The sequence below is a fragment of the Setaria italica genome, chromosome IX (assembly GCF_000263155.2).
Source record: "Setaria italica strain Yugu1 chromosome IX, Setaria_italica_v2.0, whole genome shotgun sequence".
NCBI classification, from domain to species: domain Eukaryota; kingdom Viridiplantae; phylum Streptophyta; class Magnoliopsida; order Poales; family Poaceae; genus Setaria; species Setaria italica.
In genome coordinates this window covers 43,159,034-43,180,166 of record NC_028458.1, presented here as the reverse complement: position 1 = coordinate 43,180,166, position 21,133 = coordinate 43,159,034, and the positions used below count along the sequence as shown (strand labels likewise).

The following is a 21,133-nucleotide window of genomic DNA, read 5'->3' as shown; positions in this document are numbered from 1 at the left end:
AAACGGGTACCGAAGAGACGAACCGTGCTGCTGAGTAGGAGCTAGAGAGGATGAACGGGGGTAGGCAGCCCGTGGTGGAAGCATGACATCCGTGTGACCACCACGGCAGCTCACGGCCCTCATGAACCTGCAGACGCCCAAGGCCCTCATGTACAGCGTCTCGTGGTCCCTCATAGTCATGTCCTGGAAGTGCTCGACGCCGTACCTCAATGTCGTCTCTACCTCTGCAATAACGTCATACTTTTGCCGAGGACAGAGTTCAAGTTAGGCACACCATATGATGCAGTTTGAGTAACAAATGATGCAGAAACTTACCGCGACATCGAAGTTCACGTCCCTCGAACGCGGGTAGGTCTGCACCACAGGTGCGGTCTTCGTTGGTGGCTACCTCGGAGCGTACATGATGCGCGCACGTGTCCTCGGCAAGAACCACCGTAAGTACACTGCGAAAGTGTCGTCGTCGTGTAGACGGTCCTCATGCACCACCTCCTCCAAAGCGGCCGCCCACATCTCGATTCCACAATCTAAGAAATATATGAGTCTCTCGATATACAACAAACATCACGAATTACATTACATATGACAAGGTTCACCTAACACACGAGTTCATAAACATGCAACACAACGAGTTCACAAATATACAACACATGAATCACAAAAGCCTGTCATTGTTGCTACGCGCACAACGACCCCGATCACGCGCTAAAGCATTTGCGCCACCACTTGATGGTCCAGCTTGGCTACTCCCACCTCCATATGTCATTGCAGAGCATTTCTTGTAGGTGTGACCAGCTTTATGGCACTTGGAGCATAGGCGGACATCAGGATCGGCTTCAGATTGATCCATGTTGTTCCGGATGCGTCTGTTCTGACGTCGCCCGACCCCTTGGAACATTTCTGGACCAGGATTAGGAATGTAACGCACAGCATTACTAGGATTGTTTATGAAGTTTCCTAGTAAATGATATCCATAAACGTCATTCCTTCAAGTGTGCCATATAGTTTCCTTCAGGAAGTAATGTGGCACGAATGGACGAGGCTGAAGTCCCTCTACCTCGATGCATGCAGCAATGACATGGGTGCAAGGCCTCTGCAGCAACCTTAGCTTCTGGCAAGAGCAAACACACCCTTCATTGGTGATGATGCACTCCTTTGTGTGCTTTTCGTAGCTCCCCGCAATCGACCTTTGTCCCTGCAAACAACCTCAAACCGTCGTTCCACGGCTCCCACTTCATTAACATGATGCTTATGAGCCTTCTTAATCGCCTCCTTCATGTACTCTGTCATCTTGTACCTATAAATTTTGTGATTGTCGCGCATTGAGTTATCAGCCACCGCGTACCTTTCCCTGAAGTACTTCATGGTGTGGTACAAGAAAAATTCCATGATACCAACAAGGGGCAGTCTTTGAACACTGCGTAGGACCCAGTTGTAAACCTCAGCTAGGTTTGTAGTCATTATACCTCACCGAGCACCTCCCTCGTCATAGAGTAATGCCCATTTTTCCTTCAACTCATGCTTAATCCACTGTGAGAAGCTCTTGATGGACCTTCCCTATCTTTTCCTGACATTCAAACCATCGAGTCCGACATCCTCCAGATACACAGGGTGGTCGGCCTCGCTGTTTACGGACCTCTTGCCTAACTCTTCGGATTGTTTTTTTGTAAGCTCATCAAGTTTCTTCCACATTAGGTTGAATTTCCTCTCCTAATTCTAGGTACATAGCCGCTTGAACATTTTCATAAGGGTCTTATTCTTAAATTGACTATGGAAGTTTGCCTCCATATGCCTCATGCACCACCTACTTTTCATGTTCGGCCATATCGGCACCCTGAAATGCTCGACACTGCCATTCTGTAGGTCTTCGATTGCTTGTAGAATGCCTTTGTGCCGATCATGAATTAGACAAACACCCTCTACGTCCTTCACAATCATCTGCTTCACCCTCTCTAGGAACCAATACCAACTATCTCCAGACTCCTCCACAAAGGCGATCGCCAGCAGCAACACCTAATTGTTACCATCGGACCCAATAGCTGTCATGATTGTGCCTTTATACCTTCCAATCAGAAATGTGCCATCAATGCAAATGACTGGACGACATCACTGAAAAGCCTCAATGTAAGGATTTAAGGCCAAGAATGACCGCTGCAGGACCTGTTTACCTGGAAACTAAGCATATGGATAGGCTTTCAGGTCGTAGTAGCTTTCTGGGTTCCTCTGACATATGGTGTGCAACAGGAGAGGGAGGTTGTCATACGATGCTTCGTACGTACCCCACTTCATCTCCAACGCCTTCCGCTTGGCTCGGTAAACTTTGTGGTAGCTAATCTTGTACTTGAACTTCTCCTCTATGGCACCAACAATCGACTTGGGCTCGAAATTGGGATTCTCCACTATCTGAGGATACATGTATTGAGCAACAAAATTAGCAGTGAGGTTGTAGTGTATTCCTTCCAATTCATCCAGCAAGCATTGGTGCTCAACCACTCTAGTCACCTCCTAGTAATCCGTCCACTTCCCGTTGTATGCATGCACCCTAAACGGGCAATTGCTTCTCACACAGTAGACATCATACACCGTCAGGTTGCTCTTCACTACCCTGAACTGCCACTGCAAAGATAAAGTGGGCCATCGCTTCACAGCTACCTTCACCTCATCCCCACTAGGGTACAAAGTACCCACGCGGACCTCATTCTCCTAGTACTCCCAAGAGACATTTTCCCCTACATTGACCTACAGGGCAGAATGGTCATAAGTTGACCAGTTCCGCGGGACAGGGTAAGCATCTTCCTTATCCGGTGAGTCATCATCCATGACACCATTGGCCTCTTCTCCTTCCCTCTCCACCTGCTCAACTATCTCAGGGACATCCGATTGAATGATCTCCGGTGGGTTCTATTACCATGTGTACCCAACCTGCTTCCTTCTTTTTTACCAGGCTCTCTGCTTCTATCAGTACAGAGGAAAGTCTTCAATCCCTTGAGACTACTTCACCACAGCTACCATGATCATAGCTCACTAACTGGAACCTTATCCCAAGGGAATTAGAGGGGTAAAAGGGAGACCCAGAGATCTAGAGCTCGCTTACATAAATGAATTTGTGGACTCGAACAACCGACTGGATTCAAGCCCTAACCCCTCACAAAGCATCCCATGGTGCGCTACGAGGGGAAAAAGTGCCTTCCCCCTCATTAGCCTCCCCATTTGGCTCACGGGTTGCAACATCATCCTCTGCATCTCCCTCTTCTGCCCCATCTTCATCATCTTCTTCATTTGGGCCATCAATACTCTCCACACCTTCCTCGGCTTGAACTTTAGCACCTCCTACTCCTTCTTTCATCTGACTGCTAGACCCAACCTTTGTGAATACTTGAACATACAATATGAGCAGTAAACCGAGCTTCGTGCAACCATTTACATAAGCCCGGTAGTTCTAGATTCCTTCAAGCGGAATCAGCTCCCAAAAATTTATGTCAGGCCGTCGCCTCATTACAGCCCTAACAGACAAACCCATTTGATCTGTATCAAGATCGAAAGCCTTACAAAGCCACTTGCATATTGAACCTCAAGTCCTCTCTCTTGCTCTTGGTAAATTCTTGCAGAACAACTGAAATTCAGACAAATCTACCCCTTCTGAACCATATCTAACCTCCCCCGACCATAAAACACTTGGAAAAATAAACTTTCCGACATGTCTGCCAATATACACGACACGAACAATGGAAATTACTCTCAAGAACTTAAATTAGTAACTCCAATGACACCTACAATTTAATATAAGGTACAAACATCTAACTCTATCATTGATAGTAATAATCATTTTAGAGTTATCCAAAATTACGAACTAATTCATTTCATTTTACTCGGTCAATATACACGATACTACCATAAGCAATTACTAATTAGTACTAAATTAATCTAACCCTCAATAGCGGGTCAATATACACGACAAGAATAAAAATTCTAACTAATCTAATAATTTCAACTACCCCTAAAACAACTACATTCTGAATACCTATACATAATATAACCCTGACATTGCAAATAATATTCATCTAAAATTAATCTACATAAATCAACAAACTAATTTTACTATCAACTAAATGCCTAAGCTAAATCCACTAAACTGACTAAGCTACATTTTTCTATGTCTCAAATCCACTAGACTAACTAAGCTACATATTTCTATGTCTCAAATGCACTAAACTAACTACTAGATCTATCTACTACGAGCTAACCTAAACTAGGGAATTAGAAAAAAATATCTCTAACGAAGTGAGAAAAGGAGCTTCAATCTCCCCTCCCCTCCCCTCCTCCCTCCCTTCCTTTCTATCCCTTCTCCTCCCTCCCTCCCCTTCCCTCTTATCTCCCTCCCTCCCTTCCCTCTCGCGTGGGCTTGCTCTCCTACTTCTAGGTGCGGGGGGAGGGGGGACCAAATGAGTGGGCGTGCGCTCAGGGGCGGCCGCGCCGCACGTTTTAAAGGTGCTGGGGAGGTACCGCCGTTTGAACTGGCGGTAGCTTTCCCGCTTCCGCCGGTTCAAACGGCAGGTCCCGCTACCACCATCTCGAACGACGGAACAGCCTCATCCCCGCACCACTGGAATCCGTGTGCGGCCTGCCGGATGGGAGGGCGGTAAGCAGGATTCCACGCTGACGTGGCGAGTGCGGGAGCTACCGCTGTTTCACCCAGCGGTAGCTCCTCTTACCGTCGGGCATCGGTTGAGACGGCGGTAGCCCGTTACCGCCGTTTCAAGCGGCGGCATAGGTCTATTTCTGCAAATTTTTCATTCAACTATTTATTTATGCAAAATTGTAAAAAAATATAAAAATAAAAAAGCTCCAAACAATCAAGATGCCATACGCCCCGGCCCATGTAAACTGCATGCTTGGGCGGACAGGTAGACAGACAGAGCTTCCATTGACAAGCTTTGTGAGTAATGTAGCGCGTCCCTTCCTCCCCAACGTTCTTTAGCCTCTGTAGTACTAGGTACTAAACTACACGTGTTAACAACCTCAAAACCTAGCTGATGAGTTTTACAGTGACCAGTACCCCTGTGGTTCAAAAAGTCTCTGAAAGAAGCCACACAGAAAAAAAAATATCATGAGTTTAAGTTAACTTGACAGCTCTCTGTATGTGACCATCGACGGTAATCACGTCTGAGCTCTTTAATCAGAGGCTTCTTGCTTGGGCCAATGAACAGCCGTTTCGGAGAAGGTGGACGGCTTGGACTTTTTACGGCCCATAAGGCCATAACGGAGCCCGAGGCCTGTCTCGTGGAATGAAAGTCAGCGCCACACACACACAGCCCATGCGCACACGCTGTCTGAGGTCCAGCCCACGCCTTACCTAGGCCCCCACTGAAGTTATGTTTTTTTTAATTAATATATATAATAATACACTAAAAGCACAATGTGTAGCTTTTTCTGTATGTGATTTTCAGCTTTGCTATTGCTGGCGAAATGCGAAAAAGAGTGCAAGACATCATGTTTTAGTTTTGTGAATGACTCAACCGAGTGAAAAAATGGTCTCAGCATATCATCGATTGCATTGGCTAATTCTATGAGTTACCTGTAAGCAGGAATATGCTGATGTTTAACTCAGTTCACGGTTAAGTGAAAATTATTTGCAGAATTGCTGCTACTGAAAATCCTCCTTGTCAGCAAGTCTTTCCATTCCCTTTTGTTTTTCTGGCATTGTTAAGCAGAGCAAATAATGGCAAGTTAACCACAAACACAAGTGTTTTTCTAGAGGAAAAAAATAGCATAATAACCACAAAATACCAGGCCTAGGGTTTTAGCAGCCCAAAAGGCCCAAATATAAACCTCCCAGCTCCAGCCCCCTCCCCTCCCATCGCGCCGCCGCCACCTCCTGTCCCCCTGCGCACCCGAAACCCTACCTTCCCCCATCCCCCTTCCGGCGGCGACTGCGACGATGGCGACGGCGGCGGCAGGCGGCGCCCCGCGGGCGCTCTCCCAGAAGGAGCAGGACATCCAGATGATGCTGGCGGCCGACGTGCACCTGGGCACCAAGAACTGCGACTTCCAGATGGAGCGCTACGTCTTCAAGCGCCGAACCGACGGTATATCCACAGATCACGCGTCTCTTCTGTCTTCCGCGTTCTAGATTCGCCGGGCGCGAAACGAAACGCCGTCTTGGCTGGTGTGTCTAGATAGATCCGGCTTTGCTGGTGTGTGTGATGCTGAGGCGTAACGTAGTTTTCTCCTGCTTGGCTTGGATGCATAGATTCGTTCGTTTAGGTTGCTGATATTGGCTTATGATCCCGCATACATGTCAGATGCCCTGCGCATGAGGATTAGATCTTCTTAACTATGAGTCAACACAGTAACATGAGTGTTATTTTTCATATAACTGCTGTTCTCTAAGGGGTTGTTAATATGAATGAGATGAAGCATTACTGTCATATTGAGTCTCTTGATTTTAACTATCGAACTCCGACTTTAGAATATGCTAGCTGCACTAGCAGTTCTTCTGAACAAAAAGGTCAGAGGCGAAAAGCATTTCTAAAAAAAATATTTGAACAGGACAAATCTTGGGCATCAGGGAATACCTGATATGATTGTTACTTAGTGAAAAAGATGGTTGGATAGATAACACTAGTCTCTGGTTTTTAACATGCAAATGATTAAGAACCTCCTTTTTTGATTGATTGGGAAATAAATTTCTTTGTAATTTCTGTCTAGGTATTTTTATCATCAACCTTGGCAAGACCTGGGAGAAGCTTCAGCTGGCTGCCAGAGTGATTGTTGCGATCGAGAACCCGCAGGACATCATTGTGCAGTCTGCTAGGCCTTATGGTCAGAGGGCTGTCCTTAAGTTTGCACAGTACACTGGTGCTCATGCCATTGCTGGCAGGCACACTCCTGGTACATTCACCAACCAGCTGCAAACCTCATTCAGTGAGCCACGTCTTCTCATCCTGACTGATCCAAGGACTGATCATCAGGTACCCTTCTTTTGATTGCAAGCTTTTGAATAATGGGTTCTTGGAAATGAGCCGTCTTGTAAATGATGGTTTGGTTTGTGTGCAGCCCATCAAGGAGTCTGCTCTTGGGAACATCCCCACCATTGCCTTCTGTGACACTGATTCTCCCATGCGATATGTTGATATTGGCATTCCTGCAAACAACAAGGGAAAGCAGAGCATTGGTTGCCTCTTCTGGTTGCTTGCAAGAATGGTTCTGCAGATGCGTGGCACAATTCTCCCTGGACACAAGTGGGAAGTCATGGTAATCTTTGATGTCCTTGACTTCTTGATTGCTTGCTGGTCCGCTTATTTCATATGACTTGTTCCTTCATGGTCTAACTTTGGACTTGTTCCTCCTTTTCTAGGTTGATCTTTTCTTCTACAGGGATCCAGAGGAAGCAAAGGAGCTGGAGGAAGAGGAGGCTCCCGTTGCTCCTGACTATGCTGCAGTGGCTGATTATGGTGCTCCTGCAGCTGATACCTGGGCAACTGAACAATGGGGTGCTACAGAGGCTCAACCTGGTGCCCTCCCTGCTGCACCTGTTGGTGCTGAGTGGGGTGCTGCTCCAGGTCAGTTCGTCTTGCTGTGTCTTAGTTATTTTACTTCAGTCGTTACTGAATTTATTTCGAATGGATGATGATGCATTTTTGTAATAAATTTATTTTTCACCTTGATCTGCATGGTTTGGCTGGTAAAAATATAATGTAGTTTGAATGAATAGAGTCAAAGTTGTAGTATGCGTTTGTTGCAAGAACTTTGTTGAGTTTTGGTGCTTTTCCAGAATTTACCATGTTGATCCATTCAATTGTTTACAACTTTTCTGTTAAAAAACAATGTAGCATTTTCCTTGCGCCTTGTACCGGTTCTTTTTTTCTTTTTGAACTGGGCATAGCCTTCTATCTGTTTTAATATCATATTTATGAGCAAAGGCTTGGTTGTTTAATTTTTGGGCCTGATGCACATAGCTCATCAGATGTTGTGACCAGTACCTAAGGCTGTTGTTCATTTGAATTGCAGCTCCTGCGGGTGCTGATGGATGGGATCCTGCTGCTGCTGTCCCTCCTCCAGCTGCCGCTCCAGCTGCCACTGGTTGGGAAGAAGGCAGTGCCCCGGCCCCCACCGGCTGGCAGTAAGCGGTTTCCGCGTGGATTGTCCTTCATCATCAACAGGAGGGAAGCAGAGTCACTTGACTTTATGTTTGTGTCGGTAGATCTGTTTTGAGTAGCTCTAGCTATGTTGATCATGGTGTAATGTTTAATGCAAGTCAGTTTTGGAGGTTGACATAGCTGGGCACTGCCAGTTTACTCTTTGTTGCCACCTTTCATGGATAGTGTTGCTGCAAGCGCATTTTGCTAATATATGCCTTTAGCACTGGCGTAATTGTTTTGGTCTTCCACATATCAGTGCATAGCCATCCTATTTCGGAGGTTCTGGAAAAGGTAACTGGAAACAGGGGTGTGGAGGTCATTGAAGATTGCTGCTGTTTTTGCATGCTTGGTTTCGTATCTCTTCTAGTTGCAAAATTTAGCGGAAAGATAGAAATGCCTTGTGCCTGGGCGCCTGATCATCGAGACATCCTTTATAACCCACTAATTCTGTTTCATGTTCCCGTACCATCTGGGTCAGGTTTTCTAATCCCATCTGTAGCTTCGCTGGAGTGCTTGTTCCTCGGACTGTCTGAGAGCTGATGTTGGCCAAATCATAGTGGCCTTCCGAACTACTTTTCCTGCCCATTGATTTCCGTTGGGGTCGTCGCAGTCATGTCCATTTTGTCGAGTTCCTGCTACTTGCTTGGACAAGCATTTTAGTGCCTCCTATGTTTGGTGTGGACGTGCCTGTTCATGCTCTTGTCTGCTCCCGTACTCATCAGAATGATCGGACACTAACCACTGTTTGCATCTCCATTTGAATCCTGTACTCTTGGACCAGAACCGAGATGCAAATGGTATTCGTATGAGGATGGGATTTGCCTGAAGGCAGGAACAGATCTGAAGCATGGAGAGGTGAAGTAGAACTGATCCCAAGTGAACGTGCCTGGCGGATGAGATGGTCAGATCACAATGGACCAAACGGGTTGGATAGCGTCGCGTATTTGCTAGGCAATTGAAGATGATCCGATTTGCCGGGACTGGATGCAGGACCGCCTGGGTTTTGAGTTGAGTTGCAAGCTGCAGCTGCAACAACCCAGAGAAGATGTGAGCTCAATGCTCATCAAGTGTGCATGAACCATGAAATGCTGCAAGGTTTCAGCATTGCTTAAGCAACAGCTTTCAGCATTACAGGGAAATCAAATACTGTATGAGCTATCTCTTTTTTGTTTTCATTTTCTGGGAAAGCGAAAGAGTTTGGCTATACCATCTGACAAAGAGGAATTCTTCCAGAGCCGTAAAAATCTGTGGGTTGATTCGGAACCATGGCTAGTAAATACTCCTTTATGGAATCTGATTCGCAGTTGCTAGTATGATGCTTGCAATTTCGACTTGGGCAGGTTACCTGAAACTCGGAAGGCAAGGAGGACAACAGTTACATGTGTTTCTTTTGTTCTTCTGCCCATGGTGTGTAGGTGGTTCTCGTCGTTATCATTTATCAAACAGTGAGTTGGTGCCACTGGTTGTGCAAGTTTGCTCTTTAGCCTCCAAATCTTAAGAACAGATCTAATCACGTTTTCAAGGTGTCAAAAGGTCAAGGTTCAGCATGCCATTCTCTCACTCCTTTTCCAATTTCGTCCGTTGCAAGCTTGATGTTGAAATTTTTAATGGGTTTGTTTAGTTTTTGTCATGACTCATGAGGTGTGCGAGATCATCATTCTAGACTGTAACCTATAAAATTATGCGAACATATCATATTTAAATAGAGACCAAGCTCAATCTGACTCACTATGTGCTTACTTGCTCGATCCAGTGTAGAATGAAAACGCTGCATGATTCCGTTGTCCAAAAGGACTAGTCATGTTGCTAGCTTAAAATGCGGACAGACGATAAATGCAGCAAGGTGCATGAAGTTTGTGTGGGACATGAAGTCCAAATTGGGCTTCCAACCATATTCATGCTTTTAGCATTGCCAAGAACGCAGCATCCCGATGTGAACATTCGTAACGGCCCCACGAATTTCATGTAGTTTTATGGCCTGCGCTTTGAAGTTTAGGATGTTTACCGAGCACTATCATAGTTCATAGAACTTGACCTCTATACTAGGCAGTAAGCACTACGTGCCACCAGCTTTAACCACTAGTGATTCCGCAGAAAAGGCGCACAGAACTTGATTTGCCCCGGTTGTTCTTGCATTTCATTTCATTTTCAAGAAGAAAACTTTAGTCCCGAAGGAAATTGCAGCAGGCACGGCTGTTAAGAAAGTGGAATTTTAGGTATGAAAAATCGGATGATTGTTTTCCATTTCATTGAAATGAGGAGTACAGATCCAAATTTTTGTGCCAGGCAAGAAAAATACGTAATTGTGCTATTAAATTTCCAAATAATACTCTGCTCATCTAAGAAAGTACTCTGTTTTTCTCCTCTAAAATAATGGCGTTGTGTTGGTGATGCTGACCACTTTGTCGCTGTTCTAGCCACCTTAGGTCATCCAAGATTGATTGAATTCGGTGTCCACACCTGCTCCCCAACATCAAAGATTGATTGTGAAATAGATACTTTTACCTCCTATTTGTTGATAACTTTTTCAAGAACCTTTTCCTTCAATTACAATTTCGTTTTCTTTTACCTCATACATGTGCATAAACTTTCTTTTATTGCTGGCCAAACAACCTTTTATGAATATTTCTGAAATTTTACTATTAGAATATAGGATATATGTATTTGCCCAGTCTACATTAGATAGTAAAATGTGGCTGTTTAGAAACCTACAATGGCCAAATACGTATTCATACATATAATCCAATAATTCCATTCTATTGATAAAGTCGTTGACGCATGAAATTGTTAATGCCATGGCACCAATAAATTATCTATAATTGATCATGATGTCATTTGTATTATTAGTTACATGTAGAAATTGTATTGTTAAGCGTGCATGTTTACTCTGTAATTAGTCATACTTTGGGAAAGGGATATGAAAGCCAGAATAAAAGAGAAAGTTTTATAAATTATTAGTTGTGCACAATATAACTCATGCTCACTTTGTTTGATGTGCCTTACTTTCTCTCTCTCTCGCACCGCATGTATTATCTAATTCCAATCCATCCATCTCAAAAGCAATTTTGTGGAGCATCCAGAGCCCTAGCTGGCCGCATCAAAATCCCAAACAAACCTCGCCACCCAGTCGCTATCTCTCTCTCTCGATACTCAAGCTTTCAGTTTCCACACACATACCACTACAGGCCAATAGAGAAGTTCTTATAAAATCCCTGAAAACAATCCAAGAATTCCAAAATCTCTGCCCTTGTATTAAAAACCCTCGAGAAAGCTTAAAAACTCCAAAAAGTTTTGCCATCTGTTTTTTTTTTGAGCAGAAGTTTTGCCATCTGGCTGTGTTGGATTTCCTCGCTATTAAAACCATCTAGGCTCCGCTTCCCCTCCCCACCACCACCACACCTAGCGCCGAGCACCTGGCAATGGCGGCTTCCGCCCCCTCCGCCACCTCCCAGATGCGCCCAAGCCGCCGCCTTTCTCACTAGAGCCCCCCACCCACCGCCCGCCGCGTCCCCCGCTCCCACGAACTCCCCCGCCTACCCACCCCAACCCTCGCTCGCCCGCCGAACGCATCTCGCGCTCTGCTCCCCGGTTCTTGGCGCCGCCGTTTCTTGGGCCGGTGGATGCGTCCCCGACCCCATCCGTGCCGCGAATCCAGGCCGTCAGGATCCAGGCCGTGAGCAATGGCGGCGCCGGTGGCGCCGCCGCTGTGCACCTGGCTCGTCGCCGCCTGCCTCTCCGCGGCCTGCGGCTCTGGCGAGAAGGAGAAGCATCGAAGGCACCGCGGCGGCGGCGTTGGCGTCGGGGGTCTGTTCGGCACGCGCCGCCGCCCCGGCTCGGGGCGCCGTGGCGGGGCTCGCTCTGGTGAGCCCATTTCCCGTTTCCTCTTCTAAAGGCTACTTTCATTGTTGCTTGCCCGAGCGTAAAACCGTGAAAATTCGCTGCAATGGATGGGTTTTACCGCATACCGCATCGGTAGTGACATCGCGGCGATTTGGAGGAGGGTTAAAGGTGCGATTTTTATACGGTTCCAGGTGTCACATCGCTCGTGCGCGCGCCCGGGATGTAAGGGGAGAGAGGATTATACCCTGCTTGATCCTGGCATCTTGGGCTAGTATTTTTGCACGGTTTCGGGCTCGCCGTCAGGTCCTGCTTGTGAGTGAATTGGTGGGTTTGCAATTGCTAGGTTTGGTTGCCTTAGTTGCTTCATACATATCATAAACCAATGATTTTTCCCCCAGCAAGAGTAAAGTGTGTGTACAGGGGAATTCAGAACCTGTTGCAAAATCTGGTGTTGACAAGATAAAGAAAACTGAAATCTGGTTGAGGAAATTGTCCACTCTTGAACTTCCACTAGCTTGCTTTTTTTAACCGTTGATATTTCAGTAATCATGCCTGCTTTATTCTGTTCATCTGTGTAAGCTTACCAAATGAAATGTGTGAACTGTGAATAAACCAACATATATTATCTGATGATTTTGGCGTTTTCTCCTCAATCCGTCACTTAGATGACCAATAGATGGTACTTGAAGAAGGATCCAAATGATATAAGGGATTTTGTGGGTGACACTGCCTTTTCTTTTGTCCTCTTCTATTTGTCATACATGCTGACTTCTGATAATGGTACACTAATGAAATTCTCGTGAACTGCAGGAATGTCCATGGCTGTTGCCTTGCATCCTGAAAGGGGAGTTGTGGAAACTAAGAAAGCTGATGTCAAAGAAAGGAGAGTGGTTGTCACTGGCATGGGTGTAGTTACACCATTAGGCCATGACCCTGATGAATTCTACAATAACCTTCTACAGGGTATCAGTGGAATAAGCGAGATAGAGGCGTTTGATTGCTCCAGATATCCCACGGTATTTATTTTCTTCATCTTAAGGATAATAATTTGAGGTTCACTGTGCAATTATGTTGAATGTTGTACTCTTTTGACACATTATGTTCACATAGAGAATTGCGGGAGAAATCAAATCATTTTCAACAGATGGTTGGGTTGCACCAAAGCTAGCTAAGCGAATGGACAAGTTCATGCAATATTTGATAACGGCTGGAAAGAAAGCATTGGAAAATGCTGGAATCACTGAAGAAATCATGAATGAGTTGGAAAAATCAAGGTGTGGGGTTCTCATTGGGTCTGCTATGGGTGGCATGAAGGTGCAGATTCTTGCAGTACATTATGTGCTTCCTTAATAAGAGCAGTTCCCCCCCCCCCCCCCCCCCCCCCCTCCTCTAATTAGCTTCACTTCTGATGATATTTTGATCAGGTTTTCAGTGATGCGATTGAAGCATTAAGGGTTTCCTACAAGAAGATGAACCCATTTTGTGTACCTTTTGCAACTACAAATATGGGTTCTGCCATACTTGCTATGGATCTGGTATGGTACCTTATATGAGTCATCTTCTAATGCTATTTCATTGCTTCCCTTGTTCGTTGATAGATATGATGATTCTTGATTACTTAAATTGCATCTCGTATGCAGGGTTGGATGGGCCCAAATTATTCAATCTCTACTGCTTGTGCTACTAGCAACTTCTGCATTCTGAATGCAGCTAATCATATCAGAAAAGGGGAAGCTGTAAGTAACTTCATTTTCTTGTGATCTTTTCTGCAATGAGTAGTGCCTAATTGCAGTTGTAACCTAAACATACAGGATGTGATGCTTTGCGGTGGTTCTGATGCACCGATCATCCCTATTGGTAAGGTGCACTCTGATTATTTGAGGCATCTTCACTCCCAATTGCTATTGTTTCATTTTGACATGAACCTCAAGTTTTCTTATGCATATATGGAGTTCACTGTTTTGATTTTTGAAAACTGTTAAATGCAGGATTGGGAGGTTTTGTGGCCTGCAGAGCTCTTTCACAGAGAAACAGTGATCCAACAAAAGCTTCTCGGCCTTGGGACGTGGTCAGTAAGAATATTACATACTTTTTTAGCCAAATAATTGCGTTATATGTTAGTGATACATTTATCAGTTATACTTACTGGTTTGGTGCATATATTTCTGTGCCTGTCGAAATTTTGGAATCAATTTGTTTCTTATTTGTATCAGTATTCTTATCTTGTGTGTCACAGGATCGTGATGGATTTGTCATGGGAGAAGGGTCTGGTGTGCTTGTTTTGGAAGAACTTGAACACGCAAAGGTTTTATTCATGCAATTTTCTCGAGTCCATTGTCTTGTTGGTTTAGGCTGATATTGTTCAAATGCTAAGAGCTTCTAATTTGGATTTCTGCAGCAAAGAGGTGCACAAATATACGCTGAATTTTTAGGAGGAAGCTTCACATGTGATGCGTACCACATGACAGAGCCTCATCCAGAAGGTCATATTTTTGTTTAATGCTGTGGTGCATTTGTCTTGCATTCTCCTGTGTCGTCATCTTGCTGTCCTGATGCTATTATGCTAATAATATGTTCATGCAAATACAATATCAGGGAGAGGGGTTATTCTTTGTATTGAAAACGCACTAGCAGATTCAGGCGTAAGAAAGGAAGACATTAACTATGTAAATGCCCATGCAACATCTACGCAGATGGGTGATTTGAAGGAATTTGAAGCTCTCACACGTTGTTTTGGCCAAAATCCTCAGGCAATTTTCGTATTTCAGAATCTTATGTTTCAGAACTAGAAAACTTGTTCCTCAATTTGGCCGAGTAAATGATTTGTCCTATATATATGGCAGCTAAGAGTGAACTCAACAAAGTCGATGACGGGCCATCTCCTAGGTGCTGCGGGTGGAATAGAAGCTGTCGCTGCTATACAAGTAAGGAGGCTAATATAGCTTTTTCTATCAGGGTTGTTTTTTACTGAAAAGTTGTGCTGTTTGGTTCAGGAACTGTAGTCTATATCTTTATAGGGTCCATAATTTTTATATGTTAGTGCCATCTGCTAAGATATGATCTACCATTCCATTTATCATGGGCAGTTGTTGCACATATCCAGAGTTCCAGACTGCAGTGCTTGTTTTTGTTTGAACCGATTGGTGTTTCTGCACCGTGCAGTGGAGTCAAGTTAGACAAAAAGAGTCTTGCCTGTATTAAATCTGAGCACAAACTTAGGAAGCACACATATGTGGTAGCAGTACGGTAATGTGCAGATGCAAAATTACCAGTCCCTAATACAGCTATACAGTCACTATATACGTAGGAAAAAGACAAAAGGTAGCTGATAGCCTGATAAACCTGATCGATAATTTCAAGTGTCTACTCTCAATTTCAACCGATACAACTAGGCAGCATAATAGAGTAAATCATGATAGGATGGCCTAGTCCATAGATTACATAAATAAATACAAGGTGAATGTCTAATTCTTGAGTTACTTAGATATTGTACTCCTGAAGATTGATTTTTGCTGGTCACACCATGTGCAGAGGAGTATTGGGGAAGTATCCATTGATATTCTAGCATCAGTTTAGTGTCAAAGGTTTATTACTTATTATATGGTGTCCAATACGGATAAGCTACCTAATGGCAGTATTCGTGCTGAAACTGTGGCATAAGAAAGCACCACACTACAGCATTTTATTTCCTTAGTCATACAATTTCTTGGTCAAGTGGACTCTGATGCATGTACCAAGTTCATAATTCACAATGGTTCGCAAACTATCTAGATCCAGTCTACTAAGACTTTTTGGGTAGACCTGTTTTCTAAATACTTACTACCTCCAGATGTTTTTTTATTGGAGACGAATGGCGTTTTTGACAAACAAATAACTAGTTTTACTTTGTTTTGGTTGTCAAAAAAACCATGTAGTAATGACTTGTGGGAGTACTATTTACTCAGGTACCAGACAACGTGGGTACCCATATTAGTAGCAGAAAGTGTTTTTAGACTATATTGTAAACTTATAACCAGATGTTCATTCCTTCTGATCAGCTTTGTGTGTCAATTAGAACCGCATCATAATATCAGCGGTGTGACAAAGCATTAATTTAACACTCTGGTTTCATAATAGATAACTTAATGCTGTGACTGATATTCAAGTTTCTATTAGATCTAGTGGTTGTCCCATGGATGTTTGGTCTTTGGATTTTCACACTATGTGCATGATGCACCAATTGGAAATGGGGTGGAAGTAGGTGGGCCATAATTGAAAAAGGTGGGGATTTTTTTAAGGAAAAAGTGTATTTTCGTCCCTTAAGTATTGTAAAAGTGTGGCATTCATCCCTGATGTTTCATTTGGTGCAAATCAATCTCTTAACTAACTAGACCGATGCATTTATCATTCCGACCTTTTTTATCAATGGTTTAGTGTCATATAATATCGGTTTAGGCCATGTAATCATCTTACTAATCATCGATTATCCATGTCTAATTTTGATTCAATTACTATAATATTTCGGTGTGAATCGGTTCCGTTAATTTTTCCAATAAAATTTTTTTGGTAGCCAATTTAGAGCACTAAATTTTTGTGGGCTTTTTATATCTTCAACTCAGCATATACATCACTAAACAGGGATTAGTCAGATGATTACGTGTTATAAACTGCCATTAGATGGTACTAAACCATTATTAAACTAAGGTGGGGATGATTAATGCACCGGTTTAGTTAGTTAAGGGGTTGATTTGCACCAAATGAAATGTGAGGGATGAAAGTCACACTTTTGCAATACTTGAGGGATGAAAAATACCCTTTTTCTTTTTTTAATAAAAATACCCATGAAGATCCATGCGCTTAAAGGTTGACTGCCTGTGTGATGCCTTGATAAAATTGGGTAGCACCATCTCACACTAGTCACCATTTTCATTTTTAAGGTAGTAATGTCAATGACCAGCTTCAGTTCTTTTGTTCTATCTATAAAGTTGCAAGTAACACAAATAATCCAAATATTTTTATTTGCTAGTTGTTTGAATTTAGTAAGTTCTTTTGATGACATTTTGTCGTTTTTGGCTTGGGTAAGAAGAGAACAATATTGAGAACATCAATTGTTTTTAGATGAAGTGCCTAAATATATAACATTTATTAGTTCATCATTCGTCATGATATTCTTTAGTCATCTTGACAAACATAATTTCGAAGTAAGGGGTTTTGATGTTATGTTCTTGAAAAGACTATTTTCCAAAGTAAGTACCAAGGTTACTGCCAGGGTTCATTCTATAGTCTAGCCCTTGCAGAGGATGTATGGGTAACTTTTTCCATGTGATTTCTTGTTTGAGCCTCTATAAGAAATGCAATTTTATGCCTCCAAGTGGAAGCTTTTAACTCTTACGGGTTAATTTTTGTTCATGGCATCTATCTCTGGGGTGCCATCATACATTTTCCTTGTCATTTAAGGAAAATGGTATGATGCATGGGCTTTTTAGACAATTCCACCCCCACCACCCCCAAAGATGATAGATTAGGTTTTCATCAAAAAGTACTGAGGTAACTGTTTCTAAAAGCTCCAAATCTAGTGTGTGATGGCCAACAACCAGCATTTTGCTACTTGATAGCATTTTACCATGGATATCGATAACATGTTACGCTTTCAGTTGTTTTTGTTCTTTATTACTCGTGCGTTTTTATTATAGGAATATGCTAAGAGTCAACTTTAGTGTACTTGATGCATGTTTTTGTTTTTGTTTTTTATCAATGCTATGCTGGATCTATCATAAGTCTTGATGCAATTTCTATTGCTCTGTGTACTTGCAGGCTATAAGAACTGGTTGGCTACATCCAAATATCAATTTGGATAATCCGGAGAAAAATGTGGTAATTTTCTCTCTTACTGCGAATTTTCCATTCTTGAATGTTGAATCTGTTTTGAACCTTTTCTTTATAACCAAATCTAACATGTGTTGGACCATCTCCATCAGTATATGGAATGGTGGTGCCAGGTTGACGCTGTTCAGTTGGGGCATTCTTGTTTCTAATGAAGTTGAAATAAAAGAAGAAACCTGGTGAATCTAATATGCATAGGTTCATTGAACCAAATCATGTTTAACTTCAGAAAGCATATTTTCAATTCAATAGCCTTGTTCATAAAAGCTAGTCTCAAATCCTGAGCCATCGACTTGTTCAATTAAAGCCTAAAATAAACCTGTTTGTGCTGTTCTTTTACCCATCTATTTTAAATTCTATATTAATATGCCTTTTCCCATCTTGACTTAGGATGTCAGCTTGCTGGTGGGTCAACAGAAGGAAAGGTGTGATGTGAAGGTGGCACTGTCGAACTCATTTGGATTTGGCGGGCACAACTCGTCGATTTTGTTTGCGCCCTTCAAGTGATTTTTGTTGATGATTTTCTTGTGGTTATGCATCATCGAAAAATTAAGACCTTATAAAACCACCAGGCTCAGCCACATTTCTGTACTGCAAATTAGATGAAATCCAAAAGCTTAGTAGGATATATTGCTACACAACCGAGGGAGGATAGCAGTTGGGTTCATTTGTAATAGCAAAGCAAAAATTATCCCGAGCCAGAAGAGCATCAATTCAGATGTTCCATGTACCCCTTGGCTCATTCTATTTTTTGTTTCGGATGCTTATTGTATTTGTCATATAGGAACTTTGGTTGGGGGCGGTATTTTTGGTGTAGCCGTCCGACAGATACAGTTGTTTACTTGCAGATCTAGCACATGTTGCCTAGTTCATCTATTGTTGCAGAGCACACTAGCGCTGTGGCTTTATACTGTAGTTATGAGTTGGTAGCTGTAGCGATCTGATGTGACACGAGTTCTGAGTCTCTATTTTGATTTCCTATTCTCTCGCCCGCATACATAAGCCACAGCGCGCATGGTTTGTTGATTTTCTTTTTTCTTTACTTTTGCTTTAATTTCCAGGATGGGTGTGCCGTGTGCGTCTCTAGTAGTATCGTTGCCAACTATAAAATGCATCTCTTATATGAAGGCATAAAACCTTCCGAGAAACTATAAAACATGCTCTCAACAACCGCCAAACAAGAGTTGAGCTCGTGCATGGAGAACAAGGAAAAGAAAAGGAATCAATTTATGATGGTTGTGACAGCATATTCTACCCATCTATACACTATATTTTTTTGTTGGGTCTATTTTGTGGTTTTTTGTAAATAAAGGATTTATTCATTAAAGGCAAGTCACAGATACGAGGCTGAATGAAGTCACCCCCATTGTACATTTTGCAAAACCTGTTGAATTGGGCAATGCATTAGATATGGCTTCAATGCGATTACAAGAGTACAGAGTAGTCAAGGAGTTGAAGTGTATTTCCATGCCTCCTTGGCTAAGTTATGAGCTATCTTGTTGGTTTTCTCAGCCAATCTTTCTGCACGCGTATTTGTAGCGGGAGAGCTTACCACTATCACAACACTCATGCACTGGCTAGCATTCACGTGCGCAACACATAGAATTACAAGGTTTTTGATGGCTTTTGCAAAAAAAAAAAAGAAGCATCATAAAACATTACAACCTAACAAATTTATGCCGAATTTTGAAAAATGATAAATTTGCAATGGAGGCCAAACAAAAAAAATGTCTCTAACTCGTACACTGCAGTTTTGTGACAAAATAAGATGTTAAAAATTGTCACTAACTCGTACACCACAGTTTTGTGACAAAATAAGATGTTAAAAAATATACCTGATAAGGTTCACATGTAAGTATGAGGTGAAAAAATAAGGAAGCAAAAGAAAAGGAAAACTGTTTCGCCCAAAGTCAAACTTGTGACCGATTGGATTAAGAGAGAGTGAGTTATTAATTGAGTTGAGCCCTTGCCATCTAATATTTTGTATAATCGGTCAAACTTGTGACCAATTGGATTAAGAGAGTGATTTATTAATTGAGTTGAGTTCTTGCCATCTAAAATTTTGTATAATTTGTATAACTTTACTAATAAGTGTGGCCCATCTAGCAATTGCAAGTCAGAGCCACAAGTATATTGGTTTTGGACATGTGGTACTCTACAATAATCATAGAGAGATGGTGGCCGGAGTGCTCTTGTGGCATAAGCAAGAGGCGTTGATGCGCAGATCTATGACTACCCGTGGTGGGAATGGGTTCAGGTGAGCTCCCAGTTTTATTACCGCTTCTGGCCCCCACGTGTGGATCCTAGTAACATGTGCAAACCTAGGTCGCTAATCAATTACAAGGTTGTACTATCCATGAATTAGTTATACAAATAACTCTGTAGATTTGGTTATACTGTTGGAGATGTCCTTAATTTGTTGAAATATGGTTCATATGTGGACAAAAACCAAAAGTGGACCACAGGGTCCATGTAGATGTAGGAGTCATAATCTACTCCAGATAACTTATGTATGGAAATTGGGATATCTTGTGCTGCATAAATATAGGAGAGGTGGTACTTAGCTGTACACATCAGATTTTATCAATAATGATATTTCTCTACTATACTTTTTTGCTTTTTATAATAATTTTCTCGGTCTGATAATGTTCTACAACAAGACTAAACTTATTTTTCACGAGAATAGACACAACGCACTCACACCCTACCTCAGCATCTCTAAGAGGTTGGATACTTTTTTAGAAACGAAGCATAGACATAGATGCTCATATATATACATGCACACATACCTTACCCTAACATTGAGAGAGACTAGGCCAACAAGGCAACAAACCTTTAGATACTAAGGTCCCGTTTGGTAGGGCTTCTCAAAGTGCTTCTCCACCGACTTTTAGTGAAGCCCTACCAAAGGGTCAATTTCAAAACGGCTTCACCACCAAAGCCGGGAAGAAGCCGCAAAACGGCTTACACTAGAGAGGAGAAGCCGAAAAAAGTGGCTTCACCGGCTTCTCCTTTCTCTCCAAGCATTAAGTGATCATAAAATTACATATATTGCCATTGAGAAGCCGCTTTACCAAACGTTTTGCAAAACAGCTTCAACTTCACTAAAAAAGCCACTCCACCGAAGAAGCCGAAGCCGAAGCTCTACCAAACAGGGCCTAAATCTCATCGTTCGAATGTATCAATTTCGGTACGTGAACTGACATAAGCAAGCCCTAAATAACAATATTTTTGACACTATATAAAGATTTATGAAAACTTTAGGGTAAAGAGGAAAGTTGGAAATTTTGAAG

General features: G+C 42.7%; 2 protein-coding genes across 2 annotated transcripts; both read left to right on the top strand.

Moving 5' to 3' along the window:
- The first annotated feature begins 5,844 nt into the window (after window positions 1–5,844).
- LOC101782820 (40S ribosomal protein Sa-2) lies at window positions 5,845–8,388 on the top strand. The gene is made up of 5 exons (XM_004984028.3): window positions 5,845–6,083; window positions 6,706–6,968; window positions 7,054–7,251; window positions 7,355–7,559; window positions 8,008–8,388. Exons 1-5 carry the CDS (start codon window positions 5,936–5,938, stop codon window positions 8,121–8,123), a joined length of 930 nt encoding a protein of 309 aa, XP_004984085.1. The 5' UTR covers window positions 5,845–5,935; the 3' UTR covers window positions 8,124–8,388.
- Window positions 8,389–11,418: 3,030 nt separating this feature from the next.
- On the top strand, window positions 11,419–18,724 carry LOC101782136 (3-oxoacyl-[acyl-carrier-protein] synthase II, chloroplastic). Its single transcript, XM_004984027.4, has 13 exons — window positions 11,419–11,999; window positions 12,789–12,994; window positions 13,089–13,292; window positions 13,403–13,513; window positions 13,619–13,714; window positions 13,790–13,835; window positions 13,967–14,046; window positions 14,215–14,283; window positions 14,377–14,461; window positions 14,574–14,728; window positions 14,822–14,902; window positions 17,772–17,831; window positions 18,231–18,724. The coding sequence occupies exons 1-13, from the start codon at window positions 11,819–11,821 to the stop codon at window positions 18,345–18,347; spliced, it is 1,491 nt and encodes a 496-aa protein (XP_004984084.1). The 5' UTR covers window positions 11,419–11,818; the 3' UTR covers window positions 18,348–18,724.
- Window positions 18,725–21,133: the final 2,409 nt, after the last annotated feature.